This window comes from Trichomycterus rosablanca, chromosome 27 (assembly GCF_030014385.1).
Source record: "Trichomycterus rosablanca isolate fTriRos1 chromosome 27, fTriRos1.hap1, whole genome shotgun sequence".
In the NCBI taxonomy this organism is placed as follows: domain Eukaryota; kingdom Metazoa; phylum Chordata; class Actinopteri; order Siluriformes; family Trichomycteridae; genus Trichomycterus; species Trichomycterus rosablanca.
The window spans coordinates 14,046,953-14,072,513 of NC_086014.1; the positions used below are offsets into that span (position 1 = coordinate 14,046,953).

Here is a 25,561-nt window from a genome sequence, read left to right on the forward strand (position 1 = left end):
TAATATTCGTGCTGATGTTTTATTATCGCAGACTGAGGTGGAGAGATGGGGAAACTTCATTCCAAGCACGGTAGGAGCTAAGAATTCTCATTCCTCTCGTTTATTCGGTGTGTTTTTAATGGCTTTTTGGATGAAGCGCGTGTTTGCGGTTCTTTGAACTAATTCTGATTTCTCCGCTGTGTTTCCGCTGCTGAATCTGCGCGAAGCTGCAGTGTGTAAAGCCAGAGAAAGTCCAGAAGGTGAGTTTAATTCACTCATTTAACGGCAAATAGGAATAAATCGAACTGAATGTGCTGCTGGTTTGGTTTAGTTTAGTACTGATCGTGCGCTTTTGTGCCAGTGCTTGCGAAACAATGCTGCATGGTTCTGTACTTTACACCATGAACACTTTCAGAAATAAGTGCTTCTTATAGTGAGTAAACATCTGAACCAGTGTTCTCGGTGTTTGTAGGGGACAGTTTTGTAGTGAATGCCTGTCTGGCGAGGAAAGGACTGGACGACTGGCTGATTAAACAGAAGTATTACTGCGCTGGCACACGCCTGGAACAGGAGTGCCAGCAGAAAACGAGCTGCGGACCGAATGCCAGGGTGAGTACTTTACCCCTATGCTGTTTACAAACGTGTTATAAAGTGTTCACATGCTTTCAGCTCAAGGAATTGTTTGTTTGCACCAGTTTTATCTGCTTTCTGAATTCTGGCGCTCCTGGAAATCAGACAGAAAGTGGGAAACCCTTTTATTTCTCATTGTTTATTATTAAAGCTGAGCACTCATACCTGAATATTAGTTCATATTAGTTCATCTCAGACAGGACTTTGGTAAAGAGAAAGTGCTATTATTGGTTCTTAAATTGCTTGCAGAACATCTATAGGAATTTGGACCCATGACATCACTGTGTCACTATCATGCAGAGTCAGAATGACTCGGTTCCCAAGAATCACAACTAGCACAACTTAATAAACCATTCATTAGTAATTAGTTAAAGCAGCACATTGGTGTAGCAGTGCACCACAACACTGGTAAATGTTCCAAAAACATGCAGAATGTGGATTGCCTATTCTAAATTGCTCCAAGAGGTAAATAGGTGTGAGAAACAGTCTAAGAGTGGAGGATATATAAAGGTCATGTGCTAACTAACCACACTCCTGTGCCAAAATTCAGCTGGCTTAATCAGATTCCTTGAAGTCTGCCAACATGTGAATGTGCGGTGTGTGTGTGGCCGCTTAAATAAATAGATATCTTTACACATTTGTTTCTTTTGGATTGTTAGTTTGCCTAAACCAATTTAGTTAAGTGTAGATGACCTACATGTTCCTTGCAACATAACTAAAGAGAGTATAGCAGTTGTATCTCAACTTACAAAAAGTAACTTTTAGAAACTAGGTCTGTCACATCCACATTTATAGAGTTTTGGTTTTGTTTAGCAGAGTCTGTCTGTCTGTTATATTAGATACATAAGCTGCATCCTTGTCATTAACAGCCACTTTGGATTATATTTGGATTTGGATCATGGACACCATGAACGAACGGGTTAATATCTCACTCCGTGGCCGTGCTTAGTGATCCGGCCCAAATATTCCTGCCTTAATTCCTAATTGTTTCCTGCTTTGCCATTTTGCGACTTGGCCGCTCCGAAGACCACCCCGTTTCCCCTTAATGGGTTCCTGTGCTTCTTGGCATTGTGCTTGGGATAATTAGGAACAATAGCGAGCGTGTATCGCACAGCAAGCTGGCACCACACAATAAAGGTGCTTTGTTTTGCTGCCCGAGCCGAACTACAAAGCCAGGACTGTTTTGTTGAGCGGCGAATGGCAGAAGTTTTGAATCCACGCACTGGCTAATGAATGGTTTATAAAGTGCCTGCCAGCGGGCTCTGTACAATTGCAAATGCTCTCTTTGAAGCCCGAGGTAGAGCTGATCCGTGTTTTGTGTTGGTTCTTTACATTGATGGACGTGGAAACGTGGTTGAGAGGTTTTTTTTAAAGAGTGTGGCTGCACTTGACGTGCATCATTTTTGCCTCAAAGGAAAAAGATGAGAGGAGATGAAAACAAGCACCGACTGGATTCTGGATTCTGCATTTCAAACGTTGTCATGAAAGTTTTATTCAGCTACGTCCTGTGTGCTCTAGAAATAGACGTACCGGGAAAGAAACATTTACTTTCTTAATGAATCAACAGTTTGTGATCCTTGATCAGTTCTGGTTTTGGGTGACTAAGAAGTTTCCTTCTGATCGCTGTTGTTTGGACTCTGTATGGATTTTGCGTGGCACCATCTTAACTTGTAAACGGTGCATTGGCACACAGCGGTTCTAGTTTTGCTTGAGAGTCTGACATGTTTGTATTGAGGAATGTAGGGTTCTTGCATGGCGTGTCAAAAATGTGACTCTTTGAAGTCATGTAAACACAACACACAGCATGTGTCGGACATGTGTTGTTTAGTGTAGTTTTGATAAACGTTTGGATCAAATGGTTTCAACAAGCTCATTTTCTTGTCGGTTAAGTACGCAAACCCACTACCGCTGACATTCAGGGATCTGGGGTTTGAATCTAAACAGTGTTCTCGGTCGGTTGGGCATCTGCATGGACATGATTGATCGGCTTATGTCAAGAGTGGGGAATTGCCCAAAACAGGCTAGCCATTGGGCGGTGCACTTGTCAGTGCGCTCTTAGTGCTGGTGCCTAGACTGGTATGAGGATATCAGATCCGCTGTGGTGACCCATATATACAGGAGCTAGACTAGTAAGCAGAAGGTTCTCACCACCAGGATGTCACTGTTGGACCTCTGAGCAACACTTTCAACCCTAAATTGCTCAAATTGTACTCGGTCACGATTGTTGTAATATCTTACATGTTGATAAAAGTTCTTCCATGGCTTTACTGTGAAGCATTGATTGGTATTGATGGCTCGGTGGCTGTTCATCAGAGAGCTGACACACTGTTGGACCCTTGAGCAGGGTCATTAACCCACAGCTGCTTAGTCTGTATCCCGTCTCAGTTACAAAGCTCTTCGGATTAAAGTGTTTCTGAAATGAGGAAATATGAAGAATGTTTTTCTGTAACCCTCATTTTTATGTAGGAATGCCGGTTGCATAAGGGGTGAAGGGCGACGTTTAGAACGCTTAAGAAACCTTTTTTCTTCAAATGATAGAAGTGAATACATGTGGTTGAGTTTTACAAAACTCCAGAAGATTTAACCCAGCTGCAGCGTTTATTCCAATATTTTATTATTTTGATGAAAGCAGTCAGACGAATCCTGGAGAATAATTAAAGGTGAGAGGTAATTTAAAGTTTCTGAACGTGGTAATTACAGCTAAAAGCCTTTATTACAGTATATATAATTGTATATCATGATAGCGGTATATATCACATATAAAATTACATTCGCACATCTGAACTTTTCTGCTTTTTACTTATAAACGTGTAATCTTGACTCTTCTGCTGCATCATCATATTTTTCCCATGGAAATTATAGAGCAGCTCGGGTCTTTTTAAATGATCCGCTGTGTCGTGATGGTTTACATCACAGCTCTGGTGACCTTTCTGTTCTTATAAACAGTATAGCAGGTCGACAGCTTTTTTTAGCTGTAGTGTTCATTTATTATCATCAACTGTTTTATTCTGGGCAGGAAACACTGGTTACATGGTTCGAATGACAGGGGTTTGAATTACAGGGGGGTCCTCCTAATTAATGCTTTGTCCGCCCCATCTTACAAAGAAGAGGTAAAAACAACAGTTTAGGGGTTTGTTAGTTAGCTAAATGTAAATTTAGGCAAAACTGTATGTGAAACTGGCTGATGTTAGCATTCATCCATATTCGTTGACACCATCTGATTTAGAAACTCAGAAAGCAATAAAGTTGATCCGTACCCCCCAATAATGTCACTGTATAATTGGCACTCTGTGCGAGTAGATTGGTTGCAGGGCTTGGGCCAACAGACATAGCCTGTTATGTCTGTGTGGATGCCCGGCCGGCCGATAGCGACGCTAAAATTCAATCCCAGAACTTAAGCTGTGGTGGGCTATCATAGTAGCTGCACCATTCTACTCACCATTCTATTCAAAAGATAGTTTCAGCTGAAACCTCATAGCGTTTTTCATTTAGTCTCTCAAGAGGACTAGAATTATATTACACTGTACACGTGTATACGAATGTGTCAAATAAATGCATTTCGTTTCTTTTTCTATCTCTAAATTATATTGAGTTTTTAAAAGGTCAAGGTCCATTCATATCTGACTCAACATCATGTTTTGCCTAAAATAATAAAGGATGAAAGACAAAATCTAAGGAAAGCTGTGAGATGTACTCAAGGCTGTTCTCCGCTCACGAGTGAAAATGCTCCCGTGTTCAGACGAAAGGTGGAGCTGATTTTATTCCGCCTGACGAGCGCGAGGGGTAAAACAGTTTGTTTGAGGATAAAAAGGCGTCGGAACAGACGCAGGGCTCCGTGGAAGCGATGGATCGCGGCGGGCTTGAAAGCATGACGGGCTGGTGACAGGACGGCATTGTCAAAGCCACCGAGGAGGGAAGGGAGGGGAGCGCGAGTCTGTCTGTGATTCGGCATCCTGGTAAACACATAAGAATGTGGCTGTCTGAGGGAAGCAGAAACGCTCTGGAAGCACTTCTGAGGAGGAATAAGCCTCTTTTTGGGTCGGGAGCTGCCGAGCCTCAATAGAGTTTTTGAAGGAGCGAGGGGGGATGGGGAAGGGGGGGGGGGGGGGGGGGGGGTATTTGCAGGCCACTCTTAAAAAGTTCACTTGAAAAAGCAGCAGAGGCGGCCACTTCGCTGGGTTTTCTTAAAGCCGCGTGCAAACATTCACCCGCCTCTTTTGGGCAGTCTACTGAAATCTGGTGGAAATGCTAAACAGGGAGCATGTTGTGTATTTTAAAACTGCACTTCTGCTTCTGTTTTGGGATGAACCTGCATACACAGGTTACATTTCTTCCATTTTCGCACCCAGTTCAATGACAGACCATTGGAATGTATATTTTTTCCTTTGCTGCCACCACCTTCAACCCTGAGCTGTTATGCACCTTTTCAGACACCCTGACAGCCGATCGCTTCTTTTTACCTGGCAGCATTGCATTTGGAGTGCCACGCACTGCCATCCGTGATCCGCCGCCCCCCAGTACAGGCGCCTCAACTGGCCAGGAGAGGCCGCTTTTACACCAGCAACAAGGATCCCTGTTTTGGCCATAGTTTCTCCCCATACAGACTTAGTTGTCATGTTATTTAAAATAATTGAAAAATATCTTTTGAGTTTGACACTTGACAATATCGTGTGTGCTCAGTGTCAGATTACAGTACGACTCTTTAATGACCAACGTATAAAATGTAAACATAATAATGTGCATTTAAACGTCTTAACACTCGCTCCTGTGCAAATTTTTCCCAATAGCAGAACTGCTACATGTGGGGTGTAACAATAGAGCCGATGGCGGTGCAGTTAATTGCTTATTGTTCTCTGTTTTTCTGTTGTTCTTGCTGCTTTCAAGTTGTGCGAGAGAGACGCCAACTCTCGTCCTATTCATTATAGATGGTTAGGATGCTAATCCACACATCATAACACGTTAAACTATTTTCTGATCTTAGCAGAATTCTCATGTTTACGTTCATCACATAATTGTCGAGAAGTAAACCGAGCTCATTCCCATGAACCTCCGGGGAACACAGAGAGACCGAGTGCAGCCCTGCTTTACGACCGCTGGTGTGGAAGGTCATTCGATGCCCGCCGAGTTTATTTGGAGCGGCTTCAGCTGGCACGAGGAGGGCAGAAAAACAGGCTGAAAGTCAGCAAGACTTCTCAGAGTAGAAGGAGAAAGAAAACAGCGCAAAGAATGTAGACACGTTGCTCAAAGCGTATCTGCAGCAGAGAGATGAAAGTCCTCCGTGGACGTCTTTGTTCTTCAGAAGCGCTTTTGATAAACACGCCGAGACAAGGCCAGCTTCCATAAAACAAAGACGATAAGTTTTGGCGTCGTGCGTTTATTGTTCCTCGGCGAGATTAGATAGCGCTGAAGTGTTTTTATTAGCCCGGCGTGATTTTAGATGCTTTCACAGCCCCATCAGTACGACTTCAGATGAAAACAATTCCGGTCATATCGCATGATAGATTTTTAATGGAAACGCATTCAAAACAACTCCGGACGTGACACAATTCAACATTTTAACCATTAATCATCGTGTCTTATTCCAAAATTGGAGGCATTAATAGAGTTTGGCCTCCTTTATACCCCTCAAAAGTATTTCCATTTGATTTTGGAACATGACTGTAAGGATTTATTTCTGTGTAGCTACAAAAGCTTTGAAAGCGTACGACATCAATGTTATCTGATGAGAATTGGCTTGTTTTTTTTATTACTTTCTACACTGTTACCTGTTAACACATTTCTCGGAAATATACCTGCATGCTGTTGCATTGCCTTATAAAACTAAGTCTGTCCGGCCACCAGTAGATAAAACGTGCTGCCCTGCTCTGAGTCCAGTGCTGCTGTTCTTTATTATGGGAACCAAAATCTCAATGCTTTTAAAGGCAGTCATTGCTGATGCTGATGTCGTTGCTCCTCTTTACTGTGCAATTATAGCACATAAAGTTAACCGGAGCAGCTCCAGCATGAAAGATTAGTAATTCTGTGCTTAATTTCGGCTGTTCCTGTATATATAGGGGGTCACATCAGCGGATCTGGTCCACATACCAGCACAGTTTTTACACCAGATGCCCCTCCTGTTGCGCACCTCAGACTTTAGCTAATCATGTCCATGCAGATCCCGAGTGCCTAATACCACTGCCGGGATTCGAACCTCTGATCCACAGATCCTACACAGTTACTGCACCAATGTTGCAATAATAATGAACAATATGTTACAGCACAATAAAAGTTGCATACGAAGCCCTGCCGGTTGTCTCCAGCTATCTGATCAGCTCCTGCTTCTAACGAGGGGGTTGGAAACATTAGAAGAACTTTGGGAGAACATCGGTCAGGCCTTGAGGAACATGTGCACGTTTACCAGATGGTTTGAAGTGATTTGGCACGGCGGTGCGAAGATCCCCGCTGAAAGACTTGGACTGTTTGAACAATTTGGATTCAGCACAATGTGTGTGTGTGTGTGTGTGTGTTCACATAAATCATTAAGCTATGTACGCCTAATGATTTTCACAGCATTGTGGGAGAAAGAACAAAAGGAAGCGAGGCGTGCGTCTGATCGTAAATATTTATTTGGAAGCTTTCGGTTAGTTTGGAGTTTAGCAGATCATTAATAATCGTGTGTTGCAGTTGGCAGCAGTGCACGCTGACGGCGAAATGTTCTGGCTTCTTAAACTGTCTGGGTTTTTGTGACTCCTTTGTTCATTAGCATTGTTTTTTAGTCAGACAATTGGGAACATACTTGATCTTTAAGTATGAACATGTTATAACAATGATGTCACTTGTACGGTTGGGTGTGTGTTTATTCATGGACTTTTCTTGACTTTGTTTGGTTCTTTCCCGGTTTTATGCCACCGTTGCACCAGAAATGTTCCTTATCGGCCACGTTTTAACCAGGACCGGCATTTTACCTGTGCCTGCTATGACCAAATGTATGATAAAAAGCAACAAGACATACACCAGTGAGCCACAACATTAGCACCACCTGCTTAATATGTCAAAACAGCTCTGAGCCACAAACACATCCGAAGGAGTCCTGTGGTATCTGGTACCAGGTCATTACAGGTATGTCCTTCAACTCCTGCATGTTGCAAGGTGGTGGGTCCTACAGTCCGAAGACAGTCTTTGCAGTCTTTGCCCACCAGTACAGCACCACAGAGCAGATACACACACAGAGGAACGTGCTGTACTCAAAGTGTTCTTCGCTGCTTGCGTCGACGATACCTTATCCGACCTTCCCTCCCCAGACGCAACCATTCGTGTCTGTGAAGCACATCCGTATCCGGGTCTCAGCTGGCTGGGTCGTTTGTATTTTGATGCTGTGTTCTGTCAAGTGTTTTGTCCTTCAAAAACCACAAAAATCTGCGTGTAGTAGTGTGTGTAGACTCACTGCGTGTGGCGGAAACCTGGCAACTGTGGTCCAACAGTGTGTATGTGTGTGATGGTTTTAGAGGGGGCAGTTATAAAACCAGGGCTATATGAGAAGGACAATGGGGAGTCAGGGTCAGGAATGTGTTTGAAGTCGAGACTCATGATGGCTGGGCGATGACTCGGGCCTGTGGAAGTGACCCCCTCTCACAGGCCCACCCCGTATACGAAGCACCACCTTCAGTTCATGATCCGGCATTCTGTTAGTACCACAATGCCAGCTGGACATTATAAATTATATGACTGATGAGTCTGAGGATTATACATATATACATATATATTCTCAGACCCATCGGCCAGTATGTCAAATTTCTGAGAAAACTGGACTTATACAATATACACAATATATGGACACTATATGTATTGCATTCCAGGATGCTTCGTAGGGTAGTTGTAGCCTACTGATTAAGGTACTGGACTAGTAATCTAAAGGTCTCTGGTTTAAGCCCCACCACTGCCAGGTTGCCACTTTTGGGTCCTTGAGCAAGGCCCTTAACCCTCAATTGCTTAGACTATATATTTACACAGTACTGTAAGTCACTTTGGATAATGGCGTCTACTAAATTACAATAATGTAAATGTAAGTATTGGGACACCCCTTTTAAATCAGCCACAACAGTGTGTATAAATTAGTTATATAAAGGAGATTATATATTAAATTCAAGGTTTTTCCAGTTTCTTTATTCCTTTTATCTTCTATATTTGGTTGCGTACACCTGTTAGCAGTGGGTGTGGCTAAAACACCTGAAGTCAGTAATTAGGAAGGGTATTCAAATAGTTATGGCTACTTAGTATATCACTACATATACAAACAAACTATGAACAGGATTCTTTTTACTCAGGAAAGCTTGGCAGTCAGTGTGCATGTGTGTTTGTGTGTGTGTGCGTGCGCGTGCATGATTGATTAGCCTGAGCTCGGCAGGCAGGTGGAAGATCAGTATTTTTAGTGGGTGTTGGTGTCTGAGGTCTCCAGCTGCTCCCGCTGGTCTTCATGGTGCATGTGTGAGAGGCACGGGACCCTGAGGACCCCCGACCCTCTCGCTCCTCCCTCTGCTCTTTGATGAGTTGTGAGAAAATCTCACCAATCTCGGAGCTGCTGGATTTTCCAGCTTTTATCGAACGTTCTGAGTTATTACGGCGCCTGACAGAACATCTCCAGCACTTCATCAGCGTCAGCGCTTCCTCTTTTCTTTATATGTCGTCCCGGGTAGTTGGGTCCAAGAGAGTAATGTGGCAAAGGGATCACATGACACTGTTTGGCAGCAGCTACCAGCCAGACCAGGCGCTTAATAGACCCAACTCGTCTAGGGCTTAGTCTAAAGGCCTGATGGAGGGAAGGTCTAATGAGGTTTGCCAGGGTGCACAAGGAACGTTGAGTATATCCAAGTTGGGACAAAAAAAAATGTGTGTGTGTGTGTTGGGCTGCACGAGTGTCTGAGGGGGCGTCTGACAGCCTCGACCCTCTCCGAACGAGGTTGGGTGTGGCGACAGTGACAAAACACAGAGACACGACTGGATTGGTTGAAAAAAAATGAAAGAATTGATCAACAAAGAGTGACGATAGTTCTTATTCTTATTTTTTTATCAGGGCGCTTTTTTAAAAGATCTTTTTTGTCACTTGTATGTAAATCATTCTGAACTAGCTTGACTGAAGGCTCAGAGTTAGACACCTTCCTCTGAGTCCCTCTCCGTTCCATCCTTCTCTTTTTAGTCTCGCTCGCTCGTCTCCTGTCTCTCATTTTTTTAGGAATTGAGTGCTTTTGTCTCACGCCTGTCTTTTGCTTCCCGACGCCAGTTGTCTTATTGTCACCTCCGCTTCCTCTTTCTCGTTCTCTTCCCTTTCTTCCCTGTTCCCTTTCTGAAGTCGACGGGGTCTCACGTGCGCTCCCCTGTACAGCCTCTTTATTGAATGTTCATCGTCTGTCCTTTATGTGCTTAGTTTTTACATATTTCCTTAAAGTCGACGCTCATCAAAGAGCCCCAGATCCACTTCTGAGTCCGTGTGATTGTTTCCCGGCGCCCCCCTGGGACCTGGGTGTTTGCGAGAGAGAGATTGGAGGCAGGCAGGAGCGAGCGCGATAGAAAGAGAGAGAGAATGTGATGGAGACGGAGAGAGCCCGGCCGTTGTTTTGCTTTTGTGAAAGAGGAGGAGAAGAAAGCCCCCGGGGAGGAGACCGCAAGCACCCGCTCGGAGCCGGGGCCTCACAGAGTTTCTCATGAGAGGGCAGGAAAAGGGGAGGGCAGGAGAGGTGAGGGTGACAAGGCCAGGAAGGGGGTGGAGAGGAGAGGGGAAGGGTGAGGAGAGGGGTGAGAGCCGAGGGTGTTTGTGTGATTTAATGCTGTGAACCACCACGCTGACTTCACGTCATAGAAGGAATCCCACGTTTTTCCTTGGGTTTTTTTCCCTAGTTGGAGGTTCTAAGCTCCAAACTTAAGTCAAAATAACTCACACACTTAAAATACTTACACACAGAATTGGAGGTACTGAAATGTTCCCTATATGGCCAAAGATGTTTGGACCATGAGCTTGTCGGACGTCCCATTTAAAAACCAAACACTATTAAAATAGTGACGTCTGTGTGATCATTTAGCTAGAACAACACCTTTTTAAAGCCGAGGGGTGAGGTGGTGCAGAAATATAGAGATGATCGCTTTCTGTTGAATTGCTGTTCCTGATGCAGTCGGGTTGACCTGCAACTTTGGACTTCAGCAGTTTTTAGCTTATATATCGGTAGCCTGAAGTGATAGTCTAGTGTAGTGTGTGGATTTGTGAGGTTGTGTTTTCAGTTCTGTGTTTGTCGTACATGTGTTTTGTAACACACACACACACACACACACACACACACACACAGTTGTAATAAATGCCTGCGTGTGTTTTTGGCTTGGTGAGTCAGTATTATGGTGAGAGACTCGGACTCGACTGTGACTTTGTACGTGACTGTGTGTGTAAAAATAGGGGTTCGGAATGTATGGTATGGCGGGGCCCGAGTCGTGCCTGGCTAAAGAGAAGCCACGACAGAAAGTGTGTGTGTGTGTGTGTGTGGTGCATTGAGTCTCTGCTGCTCGGATGTGCTCCAGAGATCAAAGTTGTAGAGGGAATGTGTTCTGCAAGCCATCGGGATCAACAGCTGAGACACACACACACACACACACACACACACTCACTTATATGAGCATTCGTTCTTCAACTGCTCAACCTCCTCACTGTGACACACAGGAACTATTTAACCACTTTTGTTTTTGTTATTTAATACACTTTAAGTGTCCAGTTCACATGAAACACAGTAGAAACCACTATTCGTCCCCAGTGACAAAACGTTCCAATACGAGCACTCAGAATGATGGTTCGAAAGGTAAATGAGAAGCCAACAGTATCACAGGAAGAGTTGGAGGATGACTGGAAATCAATTGAACTTTTTATCTACTGTTTTGCAACCACTTTATCCTGGTCAGGGTCTCAGTGGGACTGATTCGTTGGGCGAAAGGCAGGAAACAGGTCTATTACAGGCAGACACAAACACACACTTTGGACTTGTCTGCCCGGCCAAGGAGTCAAAACCAGTCCTTGTTTGCTGTGAGGCGACAGTGCTATCCACTGCACCACCGTGCCGCCTCCAATGCAAAAAAGCTAAAACTGCTTGTCAAAATTGAGCTTATCCTGATCGGAGGCAGAAAGGCTTCACGTATGATTCCGATAACAGTAAGGAGTTTGAAAGTGGGAGCATCATGAAATGGTTCTGCATTCTTAAAAACAGACCCTGGGCATTAAATGTCATCAAAGGAGACACAAATGCAGTGAATGTACCAGGACATATTAGATGAGAATTTAATCCTATCAGCTTTTTAACAGCTCGACATCCCCAAAATAAAGCCTAAATAAGTCTAGACTGGTGAAACCAAGTTGAAATAGCAGCTTGTGTTAGCTTGATTTTTTTATTTCCAGATGAAATAAGAGGATCTAAGAGACCCTTGAGCTTTTGCTTTACGTCATACCAGTTTTTATTCCCCTCGGCACATGCACAAGCACCCTTGTGATAAACCACGTCTGATAAAGGTGACCGTGGTTATACATTAAAGGTGTGAAGTGAGGTGTGTGTTGTGTAAGAGCTATTAAAGCCTCAGGGGCCATAAAATCATCGTACTGCTTGGGTAAAAGTTCACTAACTCAACAGGCCTCACTGCCTCTCAAACAGAATTCAAGATCTCTAATGCAGAAATAGCTTTTTAAGTTTTTAAGGTTCTTCTGCAAAGCCTTTCTTCAAGGTTCTGGAATGTGTGTGGTCCAGTCGATCCAGATTTAATCAACAGAGCATTTCTGAGGATAGGCAGTGACACTGGGATGCACTGGGATGATCCAGTTCCAGTTAATCCCAGAGATGTTCAGTTGGGATGAGGTTGGGGCTCTGTGCAGGCCACTAGAGTTCCTTCACATCATCCTCGTCAGCTCGTGTCTTTATGGTCCTCATACTGGAGAAGTAAAGCTACTTTCTCAGCCAAAAGGTTAAGCATATCGTTTATTCAATATACATGATTTAATACACCTGTTAGTAATCAGCAGCGCCTCTTCGGCCATACAGTGTAGTTATGGCTGATTTGCTTTGCTGTTTTTAGACGTTCTTAGGTATAAATTAGCAGCGTTGAGTGATACGGCGTGGGTTGACCAATTAGAATTCCTTTTCCTGTTCACGGTGCACATCTCAGGTTCTGATTCTCCGCCATGGCAGCTCGGCGTACACTTACACGCAAACACAGCTCAGTCCTTCACCGGCGGTTCTGGATTTAGAAACATGCTGTACAGGGATTTGTGGCATGTACAGTATGCGTATGGAATATGCACGACATTCCAGGCTATATATGAGTATCTGCCACCTCGAGCTTTAGCTGCCCTGCTGACTTACTGTATGTGCCCAAACCCGCGCTGTCATTCTTGGAGCTTAGAGGCACCAGCGGATTCACGTTTTCTCTAGTTTCGCTAGCAATGCCAGAAATGTTTCCATCCTCCAGGGATTTGACGGAGCCAGCGCTGTTTTTATTATAAGTAACAGTCCGAGTCTCAAATTCAAACCCATCCACGAGTTCTGAAGTCTCACTGGGAGGATTCACTGACCAGTGGTTGGGCTGTGGTCACTGTACTAGAAGGTTGCTAGTTCAAGCCCCATCACGACCAAGTTTCCACTGTTGGGCTGTTAGTTAAGGTTCTTCATCTTGTAATTGATTACAGTTTAATGTGGTTTTAGATAAAGGCGTCTGCTAAATGCCATGAAAATGAAAATGTAAAATGACCATGAGTGCCCAGTGAATGGGGGGCATTTTCATCCTAAAAGAAACTATTCCCATTAGGATAGAAATGACCCATAATTGATTATTAATTTGCTAATGTGGTGTTTTGTTTGACCATTCTAATTCGTCTAAAGTCTTGTATGCGAGTGTTAGCATATTTGTGATAGCAGAGGGAGATTTTATTGCTATTTGTTGGCTCTATAACTGTTGTTTTTGCTTATTTCAGGTCGTCCTGCAACCTCTCGTACCCTCATTTTTATCGATCTGAGAGCATATTGTGGAATATCAGGTGTTGTGCCTGGTGTTCCATGAACTGTCCACTTGAATATTGATCCAGTTAACTGACAGAGATGTACACAGTGTCTGCTGTGGCACTACAGCTTTTGTTTTCATGCATTATTTCATAATTTTGTCCCTGAGAAGTCTGTAGAAATCGAATTATTGATCACTAATTATTGCTAATCAATTGTCCCAAATGAGACCCCATCTCTCTCTTTCTCATGTTGCTCGATCAACGAGACGATCTGTGTAGGTGCCCGACCGGCTGATAGCAGAGCTTGGGCTCCCAGCACTAGTGGGCAATCGTGTTTTAGCTTTGATGAGTTATTCGGATCAGATTAAGTTAATTCAGGACGCCGATTCATCCTCGCCCGTGATATTTTGCCGGATTTGGCTTCGCTTCGAGTGGAATTTTGTAGGTCGCCGGCTCTGACTCTTTGATCTCACGCTGAAGCTGGATGTTGCTCCGGTTGCCTCAGAATGTGATGCTAACTGAAAGCAGGCTATTTCAGTGTTTGCTGTATGTTCAGTTAGCGTCCAAAAATACCTACTGCAGTTCAAAAAAGCAACATAGCTGGAATTTCACATTTCAGAACATTTGAGATCTTATTAAATGTGGTCTAAGCTTTATCTGAGCCAGAATAAAATACAAACACAGTCTGCTTTAACTCAACACGCAGTGATTATTTATTCAGTCTGCCTGTTTGTGAAACCCACTACATCTCAATCACTTTAAGGTCTGGAGTTTTGACTTGGTGTTTTTAATCCATTTCTTTTCTTTTTTAATCATGTGTGTGTTTTGGCTCATTATATTTGTGCATCGTCCAACTTCTATTGAACTTCAGTGTGTTCACAGTAAATTTTCTCCAACATTATAAAATATCCAGTTCATCCAGTTTTTTACTGACTGTTTTCATTGACTGGTAACATCATTTCAGTTCCATGTTGCTCTTGGACAGATGACACTGATATTAGCAAGCTGTTAAAACTGTTTTTTATCATCTTCTTCATTGCACATTGTGCTTTTAGTGCTATCTTTGCAGGTTACCTGTTTAGTGGAGGAGTAGTAACAGAACTGGATTTCCTTTGTTGTTAGTAAATAGAAAATACACACGTGTTTAAATGTGCTTTTTCAAGCATTTCAAACACAACTGGTTGTGTTTGAGGGAGGGAAGGTTGGACGGGGCTTCTTCTTGTTGCCGCTGTGATATGTGAGCTCTGGGATTGGTCCAGGCATCTGTACGTGTCTGAGTGTGTGTGTACATCTCTATGTGGGAAGCCCACACTGGCAGGTGATAAAAAGTGGCCACAGATAAGGTGATCGATCTGATTAGGCATGGCGCAATCATCAGCAGATACACAATCAAGAACTGGAAACGACTAGATTGGTTGATAAAGGGGGAACATTTTTGGGGAAAAGGAACAAAGAAGAGGATTATAGTTGATGATCATGTCAAAGTTAACCTGAAGTGACCTGAAGAGGGCGCGGGAGGGCGCGAAAGACGATACGGTAGCGTGGAGCGGGGGCAGCAGTAAATCTGCAGTAAAGCTGCACTCAGGCTTCAGTCGGCTCGTTTCTTTGATGTGGATGAAGTAACACGGAGTGAAATGTTTGTAATGGTAATCTCATACGAGCGACCGATGTAAAACGCTCGCCGCCATGTAAAAGGCGCTTCAACCGGGTGGATTTGTCTGAGGGGTGAAATTGTTCTGTTCGCTTTACCGGGTACAAGGACACAAAGGGCGGTGTAAAAAGGGCTGTGATTTGGAACCAGGCCCTTCATCTGATGATTAAGGAGAAGAAGGTTATTTATTAAGGTTGAGTGTAGCTTGTGATTTTTGGGACCAGGCCCTCTGCTACCACGCGCAGTCTTATCTTTCCCCGCCGAGGAATTGGTGGAGCGTGCACTTCCGTCTCTGGGGGGCGTAACGCTACACCTGTTTGCAGGATAACTGAGCCTGTAGCTCAACAACAGCTTTAGTTTGAGGTTGTGCTCGGTCAGGGCTTTTGGTGCCTGTCCTGTTTCTTATGAGACTCAAGAGTCCCAATACTTTTGACAATATAGTGTTTGAGTAATAAAGCAACAAGTTCAATCTCTGACTTGTGTTTGGCTGTGAAAGTGTTTTTTGGTCTGATGTGGACACACACACACCTGCTTAAGTGACGTGTGTGTGTATGTGTGTGTGCACACACTCCAAACAGCTGCCAGCTTTCGTCTACAGACTTATGTCAAGCACAGATTATATTTTTTTATTTTCTCGTTTTCCATGGCACTAACATCGTAATGTTCCGAACCCTAGGGGGCCAAACCACACACACACACACACGCTTGGCACCGCACTGTCCTTGCATGTGCTGCCAGCTCAGAGCTGGCAGGACCTCTGAAGTATTAAAGAGTGCCAATTCTAAATCAAAAAGAAAGATGTACTCGTCGTCACTCAGTCTCTACTATCAGTGTTCACTCATCCTCGTTAGTCAGCCTTCGTTAGTCAGACATCAATTAATTAATAGCTATATAAACACTATATACAGTACATTATGCCATTTAGCAGACGCCTTTATCCACAGTACTGTGGCAGTACATAGTCTGAGCAATTAAGGGTTAAGGGCCTTGCTCAAGGGCCCAACAGCAGCAACTTGTTTTTCTATTTATTATTGTCCTCGCCATTTTCACCCAATCTAATTGTAGGCAATTGGAGCTTATCTGTCTCTCTTACTGGAAGGGCATCCACTGGAAATCTGTGCCAAGTCTGTGCCAAGCTAAAGTGCTGAACTGCTGTCTGTCTGATGTGCTTTCTCCCACCTCCCAAAAGTGTTCAGAAGGTTGATTGACCTTTCTAGATTGACCCTAGGTGGGAGTGAGTGATGGGTAAGTGGGGACTGTCAGTCCTGGGTGTATTCTTGTCTCGCGCCCACTCTTTCCTCATTTTGGCCACTTTGCCTCTTCGCCCTGCTCACTTGCCGGCGTCCCGTCCGCCGTCCTGACGACTCTTCCTCCTCCTTTGATGTGCATGTGTGTCACAACCTTTGACCCGAAGGGGTGAAAGGTCCATAGACTGTCAGCACTGATGAATATGCCGATGCCAGTTAATGAGTACATACCCGGCTCCTTTAAGGGCCCGCTCGGTGGGACAGGGACGCAGCAAAGCCCACTCGAAGGATGTGCTATACAGGGGGTCAGCCTGAAGGGTTCTACAGTCTAAGACAGAAGCACATGGGAAGGACCCACAGTCGGCGTTCACAAACTCTAGTCTGTCATTGAAAAGCGAGGCACCGAGCTCCGCGCAGACAGCCGTCTGCCTGCCCTCTTATTACCCAGCTACACAGGAGAAAAACACTAAATACAGTCCAGCGTATCTACGCATTCAGCTCACAGAAATGTACCGTGTTCTAAAAATACCATTTTATTGTTTAAAACATGAAGATTCGAACCACATGGTATCGTCCGGCGGTCATGAACCGTCTGCAATGTGTTTGTGGGTTTTGGTAACTCGGTTTAGACTTCATGAGGTTTGGAGGGTAATGCTAATCTTAGCTGCACAAAGCTAGGCTATGCTAAACTAAGCCGACCTACTATATTTGGTCACGTTTGGGTGAAAAATATAGTTCAAGGAGGGTTTAATGCTATGATGGACCCATGAAAAAAGAGCGCAGGGTCAGCCATCAGACAGGTTTAAGGGCCTGGCTCAAGGATCCAACAGTGGCTGTGTGGCAGAGCTGTGATTCAAACCCACAATCTTCTGATTGATTGTACAAAGCTCAACAGGGAGGACTTCCTCTGTGCAACACTGACTCCTAGTGGAGAAATACAGATACAGATATCAGTATGATCCTCTGTACGTGTTGGGGCTTTCTATACAAATCTTTAGGTGGAAGGTGGCGTTTTGGAGGGGGTGGGGTGCTAGATTTGGACCCTCAGCCAGCATGGTAGTGGTGCAAGCAAATGATTTGTAATATTATATTTATAGAAACAGAAATGCCCAATTAGGGGAAAGAAGGGGGTGGACAATGTGTTCTTAATCGCTTTAGCTAGTCATTTAACTAGTCGATGTGCTGGTGTGTTTCTGTGTACATGTTAAGTGAGGCATGAGCTAGCCAAGAGTGGGATCTGGATATATCCAAACTGATTGGGACCGAATAGAACAAGTACAATTTACTACAACAAACTGCAGCAAAGCAATGAAGTGCGTATGTCACAGCACGAACCGAGAGAAACAAACTCATACCCATAATGCACCTCCATCCATCATCTGGACAACAACTAATTAGCACATTCCTCACTGCCCAGCTCACATTGCTGCACTCTGACCGCTGCGTCCTGAATGTTTGCGCTCCTCTAGGAGAAAAACGGAGGGTTTGTGCGAAGGGCAAGGGAACCAAAGTGTGCCCCGTGTGAAGGGTCAGTTCTCAAGAGTTCATGCGAGATGTTCGCTTGGTCAGCAGAGCTCAAATACAAACTCACAGTTTCGGTGAGGTCATGGGATACCAACCGCGGCCACCCACAAAGAACAAAAAGTTCAAGGAAAGAGGAAAATAATGCAGCCTGAAGGGAGTATACACTATACGACCACAAGTATTTGGACACCTGACCGTGAGCTTGTCGGACGGCCCGTTTAAAAAACAAACGGTATTAAAATAGAGTGACCGCTGTGTGATCTGCTCAGCTGGAACAACAGCCACACTTCTGTGTAGGCTTCTCACAAGACTTTGAAGTGTGTCTGCATATGGGGATTTGTGCCTGTTCTGAAAAAAGATGTATGGCTGGGCACTGATAGATCAGTTGATGTTCCGGTTCATTCCAATGCTGTTGAGTGGGGCAGAGGTTAGGGCTCTGTGCAGGGCACTGGATCATCCCTAAAGTGTTGCTGCAAAGTCAGAAGCATGTCATTCCCTTTATATATGCGTGTCCCAATACTTTAGTCCATATAGCATGTGTAACTATCCAAATCATATTCAGATATAAACTCATAAATCTAGATTTAAACCTGGAGAGATGTGAAATGTGTTATTATGGGACCACACGAACTTTAAGAACATATAAGTTCAATGCGTTGGTTGCTGCCGTTCCAATTTTGGCTTTCCAGCTGATGTCACTCCGTGTAGTTTAATAGGTCCATCATGCTGAACCATAAATCTCTGTGCAGGACGTTTAAAACTTACGACCCGCAAGCCATCTACTATCAGATATCTTCCAAAATATACATGTACAGATGTACAGATGTACAGTTTAGGGGAAAAACGTCCCCTAAACACCAAGATAAGTACAAACGTGTTGAGATTAAGATATGCATCGTTAAACGATGATAAAATTAAAAAAAAAAAGTGCTGCCGTACCTGTCATCAGGGTTACTGCACGCTATATGTTTCCACTATAATGGGAAGTGACAGACGAGTTCTCATGCGCTTCACACGCTATGGACTATCACCTTACACGTCTCTGTTTCATCCCTGTGGCTGAACGTAGGTGGCACCGAGATGTTCGGCTTAGGTTTAGCTAGTCGTGTTCTATGAAGTGATCACAAGTTTTACCCTTGTTAAACAATTAAATGTAGTTAGCATTATTAAAATGAAGGAGTTGGGTAGTTTTGTTTAGGTTTTCTATCAGCTGGTTGATTTTAATCTGGCACAACACTGGTGTTGTGCAATTATTTTTTTCTTTATAAATCAATTCGTTGATGGTTTAACGTGTCAGACTTTAAGTTGGACACCTCTGTTACAGCTGGACACGGGTACAGCTTGTGGTTTCACTGAAGGCCATAATTACAATGTATATTGGAATATAGAATGCTAAATATGCTGATGTAAAAATGATAAATAAACATTTTTCACTCGCTTGCTTAGTGTAATTTTAGGACTTGTCAGTGTTCCCATCAGTTATTGATCTGGCAGGATTGTTTTAGAATAGCAGGACCCCCTTGGTAGATTTGGCCCCCTGCTATGTTCAATTCAGGACTATGGTTTTGGTTTAACCGTTAACTGACCTGTCATTTGTCAGCGATTAACCGATAACCGGCAAGCGTACAGTGCCCATCAAAATATAAAACACATCACAGAGTTTCATATCAACTAGTCACTCAGGTTTCTTCATTCATTAAAAAGAGTGTAATACAGCAATGAGCAAAACAAAACACTGACCCACCTCGACCCTGACCAAGATAAAGCGGTGGTAAAACAGACAGTGAATGCATAAATGATTTGCAGTCAGTGTTTTATTTTACGTTTGTGCTTTTTGCATAACTGAAAGAACCTGAATCATTTTCTCTTCTCTTTTAGGACCCAGTGGAGGATCCTTGTGCTGAGGGAATTAGTGATGATCACTATCGATTAGAAGGTAAGTACTTACACCACATAATTATCTTTCCTATGTTAAGGCGAGGTGGTGCACAGCGTCTCGTCCTAGATATTACATGGGGTGAGGATTAAGACTTAGTGTTGTTTTTAAAACATGCTTTGGGTCATGCATTCACCTTCCCTCAGACGCACATTAATACGAGTTGTACTGTGCAGCGTAAACGTTGTTGGTGGTCTGATAAAGCACAGCTCGGCAATGCCAGCCGCTCCCGAACTCGCTTCCAGTACATATCTCTGGATTCTTTCTGTCGTCAGGGTCCAGAGTTCAGACAAGTTTGGCATGTGTGTGTGTCTGTAAGGCTACCGTTACCCTTCAGGCCTCTCATTAGCCCTGCAGATAAGAATCTATGAAACACGGCAGCCTGGCACCCAGTCAGATTCCTGCCCCAGCCTCACAATGTTGCCTTTGAGTATCCAGTCCTGATCAAAAGCGTGAAGCCGCTGCCATTTCCCACAAAACAACTTTAAAAGCTCCCTGGGACGAGTTCTTTCATTTTCTGGCACATTTTCTCTTTTTTATCACGCTCTTGTTTCTGATGAGGGACGGGACAGGTCCTCTTTGATCTGAGCTGATCAGCAAAAGAGTAAAAAAAAGAGAGGAAACAGAGGGATGTGGATGAGGGGAACGTTGTTGTGACTGTCGACGCCTTTGGCTTGCACAACAAACACAGTTTTGGATTTGACTTTGCTTAATTAATTAGATATTCTGTTTAACAGACGGACTGATCCTCGGCCAAAAGGTTCAAGAACGAAACTTCAAAGCCTGGGGATTGGGAGCGGGGGGTAGGATTTAGCCTGCAGGACGCAGCGGCCTCCTCCTAGTGAGGTTTTAGATCTGTTGCTGCCATGCGCACCGTCTGCAACATGAATCTGAATGCACGGGCAGCGCATTCACCAAAACTGGAGCTAAGCACAATATTTGTTTTCATGCATGAAACGTAAAATCAGGAGGTCCTAAGAATCACCTTTAATTTCCCCCTGTTTTCTCCCTAATTTGGACAGAGCCAGTTCCTCTCACAGTGTCTCCGTGCCACATGACAGTGACCTGTCCTGCAGTGAAAGGGATAGCACATGCTTTCTCTGAGACATGTGCAGCCAGCCACTTAGATCTTTACAACCTGTGGTCACTGCAATGCTAGTTGGGTAGGTCTGGATATGGAATTAACCGGCTGTCTAATCAAGAGGTGAGGCAGGACCGGGTTTGAATCTCGGCTCTGCTACCAGTCGGCTGGGTGCCCCCTAGCAAGCACAATTGACAGTGCCTGCTGGGTGGGAAAAGACCGGACAAAAAAAAATGGGGTGGGGAATTTGATGCTGTGTAAGGACCCTGGTTAGTAGCCCGAGGTGCCTGTACAGAAGTGGAAGAACATCATCAGCACACGACTCTCCATGTGCAAGACTGGCCTCGCAATGCGAATTCACTGAAGGTCGAAAGGTCTTGTCCTGTTTGGGTTCACTGTCGGTGTCAGTAAGTCTCCTCTTTGTTTTGCCTTTTCGTAGTCGCCCTTCCACCTGAGAAGATGTGCAGTGCAGAAGAGAAGATGCAGGAAAAAGGGAGCTTTGCATCCACAGGTCCCAAACAGCTACAATTTGAGGTAATGATAAAAGGCCACACTCATTCGGGCCTAATATGGTCTGTGGAGGCTTTTCGTTCAGCCTGCAGGATGATAGTTCACAGATCTGTTTTGACAGGGACAATATTTTGCATCTAGGCAACTCTGAGCACAACAAGGCAGATTCCGGAGCAGTTTGTTCTCCTCTCAGTGAGAAGATCTGATGAAAGATCATTTTAGAACATCGATGCTCATTATTATTGATCTTTCTCGAACAGGAGTTGGAGTGTGCTGTTTCAGTTGAGGAGGACAACCGGCAGGAGTGGACCTTCACTCTGTATGACTTTGACAACAATGGCAAGGTCACAAGAGAGGTAAATCTGAAGCACAGAGACAACCACACACACATGCTGAGAGCACAAGCTGTGCTATTTATTTGTAGAAAATAATCTTGAGCCTATAAAGCTTTAATCAGATACAGGATTAAATAAATATTTATCATTTTATAAACTCTATGCAATGGCACAGTGGGTGGCGCTGTTGCCTCACAAGAAGGTCCTGGGTTTGATTCCCCATACAGGCGACCAGAGATTCCTTTCTGTGTGGAGTTTGCATGTTCTCCCTGTGTCTGTGTGGGTTTCCTCCAGGTACTCCGGGTTCCCCCCCACAAGTACAAACACATGCAGTCAGGCTAATTGGGAATACTAAGATTGACCTAAGTGTGTGTGAGTGTGTGTGTGTGTGTGTGCCCTGACTGGCGACCTGCAAGTGATGGTAAAATAGACAATGAATGAATGAATTTATGCACATTAGAAATACCCCAATTACAGGCCAGCCAGAAGGCTAAATGCAACTGTTGTTCCTGCTGTTGTTGGGTTGTCCTGCAACTCGTTACATGTCTTTTCACCTGGCAGGGGTGGGGTCTCGCAGACGGCAGTACCGTGTGCAGAGAGCCGTGCACTGGCATCTGTGATCAGCCCCACCCGGTCAGCAGTGGTATAACTTCTAGGCGAATTGTGTGTCTGTATAAGCGCCTGGTCGGCTGATAGCAGAGCTGAGATTCGAATTTAAGAGCTTGAGACCTCAGCACTGGTGGGCTAGTTTTACCGCTGCGCCACCCGAGCACCCCAGACAGTCTAATTCCAGAGCAAAGCTTTACTAAGCCGGGCTTGAAAAGATTAGTGACTGGCAGAACTACTAACATCATCATCACGTGTAAACACGTCACACGCAAGAATAAAACCGCTAGCCGGATGAATCTGCTTCATGCTTTTCTCCGGGTTTCAGGACATCACCAGTTTGCTGCACACCATCTACGAGGTGGTGGATGCCTCTGTGAACCATTCACCCAGCAGCAGCAAAACTCTCCGTGTGAAGCTCTCCGTCACACCCGACGCCAGCCACAGATGGAGAAACAGCAGCCACATGAATACAGGTAGAGGAAAGGAAACGTGCATGTATGTAATAATCATAACCAGAAGACTCTTTCCTGTTTCAGCATGAGCATGAGCATGCAAGCTCCATAAACACATGGCTTGACCTGTTTGTGGAGCCTGGACAGAACCCTGACTCTTCAACCCCATTAAACACCTTCAGGATAAACTGGGATGTGGATTGCGAGCCAGATCTCAGTCTCATTGTCTTGCCCCTATTACCCTAGTGAGCTTCTTTATCCTTACTGTCCTCTGGCTCTGGACTTTTGGCTGTCCCATGTACAAGACTTGCCTCTGTGGACTCTGGACATCTGATTGCTCATTACTCTTATTTCTTCATACCTTGGTCCTTGGGTATGTGAAAGGAACTATATACATTATTATTATTATCTTTATTATTATTAAATGCTTTATGACCAGGCACAAATTCTCACAGGCACACACTAAAATCTTGTGGAAATATCTCATTTTAATGCAGCCCTTAAAGATGCAGAGCTGTTTAAATATTCTAAATATTTTGGGACATGTACTTTTAGGAGTGTGTGTGGCAGCATGCACACGACTAACGAAATAAAAGGAGGACAGAAAGAGTGTGTGTTTATGAGCAGTCATCTGAGCTGTTTATCTGTGTTGTGAGAATAAAAGAGAAGGAATAGTCTTTGAAAACACTCTTCAACTAAATCAGAACCCACCACAGTAATGAAGACTTGCTTGTGTGTGTGTATGTGTGTGTGTGTGTGGCTTTATTGGAGCCTCAGTTAAAAACAGAATAAACGAAGCATTGTTTTTACCCTTTAAAAATCTTCAAAGTAGATGACATGGAACAAAGCTTTGTTTCTTTTTTGGTGAGTCTGTGTGCACGCATGTGTGTGTGTACGCGTGTGTGCATGCATTCGTGCATGTGTGTGTGTGTGTGTGAGTTGCTGAGGATGCTATGATAACGATCCTTCTCTTTCTTCAAATATTCGCTTCTCAGACACGCCTCACCCCAGACTGAAGGCGGAAAGGTGCATCGAGGAGCCCAGAAGCTCAGAGAAGAAGTCCAGAGCCCTTCTGAGGTACCGGACTTTCCCTTTCCTTTGTTCTTCTGATGAAAAACGTGCTGTTGTGGTCACTAAGAGCTGAGAAATGCATCCTCAGAGGTGCCTGGGAGGACCTTTGCGAAGCCTGGAGGTGTTTTGATATCCTGGTAGCTTGATGTACCAGAGCAGCTCCTGATTCTTCACAGATCTGTTTTTTTGGTGTGGCATTTTAGAGGGGTTTGTATGGGCACAGAGAAGTCGGCAGATTCAGATAATCATTATTCGATCAATAACAATGATATTCAAATTTGTACCCCACCAAAGGAGTAATAAGTAAGGACAGTGATGGTTCAGCGGTTAAGGTACGGGACTAGTATTCATAAGGCCGCCAGTTCAAGCCCCACCATTGCCAAGTTGCTTTTGACTTCAGCAGGACCTCCATATATAATGCTTGGACCCTGCTGTGTAACATCTAAAACCATTTCACTGCTTTCCTGGCTTTCATGACCGCACCTGCTTGTTTTTGTGTTGTAGGCGCCATCACAGTGACCATCACACACAGCAGGGCTGCCAGAGACAATGTGTGGATGAAAACCTGGAGAGAAGAAACCATTATCTGGACCTGGCTGGCATCGAGAACTATTCCTCTCGCTTTGGAACAGGTCAGAGACAGCACACAGGTGAAGCGGTCTTCATACACTGTATAGCCAAAAGTATTTGGACACCTTTAGACATTAAAACAGTATTATAATAGAGTGCTGAGGATGTTTCTCACAAGACTTTGAAGTAGGTCTGTGTATGGGAATTTGTGGCGTCCAAATACTTTTGTCCATATAGTCTATGCCAATTGGGGATGGTTTTTGTATTTTGTACTTCTAACAGAACACAGGGGGGACAAAAGTTACACATTTTATCTTAAAAATAATCAAAAATGCTTTTTATTTTTCAGCTGCACCCACCACTGAAGCACCCAAACCCGAGCACGCCTCTCGACCATCGAACCAGCTCCGTTCCCGTTCCCAGGAGCCGGAGAACGGCCACAACGGCGCGGTCCACCACCACCGTCGCTCACATACTATCTCAGAGACTCCTGCCCCTCAGGATTCCCTTTGTCCTCGCCCCAGAGCCCAGGACTCTGCACATCACACCCACGGCCTACGATCCCCCAAGGCCCAGACCTCCTGTGGCAGACTGATGAAGCGAGCCCCCGCCCCTCCTCCAGCTACGATCGCAAACTCAGCACCTCACCAGAGCTCAGCGCCCTACCGCAGACACAAGCAGCGACCCAGAGAGGGCCCGTCAGCCCACAAGGCCGGGCCTCTGGCGCGGGCAGCGGTGCCGCTCGTGACCTCTGGGCCAGTCCTGGAAAAGGAGCAAGTGAAGGAGCTGCCCAGTGTCGTGCTCTACAAAAGTGGCCTGGGACAAGTGGTGCAGCGGCACGAGCACCACCACCATCACGAGCACCATTACCACTACCACCATTTTTACCAGTCTTAAGGCCCAGCTGGAAGCAGCCAGAAGTGAAAATCCAAGCCACGCCGAGCTGGAATAGGTCGGACTGTGCGACAGCAG

At 44.6% G+C, this 25,561-nt stretch overlaps 1 protein-coding gene across 1 annotated transcript; it reads left to right on the top strand.

Moving 5' to 3' along the window:
• Positions 1 to 25,561, top strand: nkd1 (NKD inhibitor of WNT signaling pathway 1). The gene is made up of 10 exons (XM_062989675.1): positions 1 to 70; positions 207 to 239; positions 452 to 588; positions 19,904 to 19,961; positions 21,482 to 21,576; positions 21,813 to 21,908; positions 22,822 to 22,969; positions 23,944 to 24,025; positions 24,524 to 24,651; positions 24,939 to 25,561. Exons 1-10 carry the CDS (start codon positions 46 to 48, stop codon positions 25,484 to 25,486), a joined length of 1,350 nt encoding a protein of 449 aa, XP_062845745.1. The 5' UTR covers positions 1 to 45; the 3' UTR covers positions 25,487 to 25,561.

Excerpts from the sequence above, each read along its gene's own strand:
- nkd1 (XM_062989675.1), top strand. The coding sequence starts at position 46 with ATGGGGAAACTTCATTCCAAGCACG. Across the intron at positions 71-206 it reads GAAACTTCATTCCAAGCACG|CTGCAGTGTGTAAAGCCAGA; the intron begins GTAGGAGCTAAG and ends ATCTGCGCGAAG. Across the intron at positions 22,970-23,943 it reads CAGCAGCCACATGAATACAG|ACACGCCTCACCCCAGACTG; the intron begins GTAGAGGAAAGG and ends TTCGCTTCTCAG.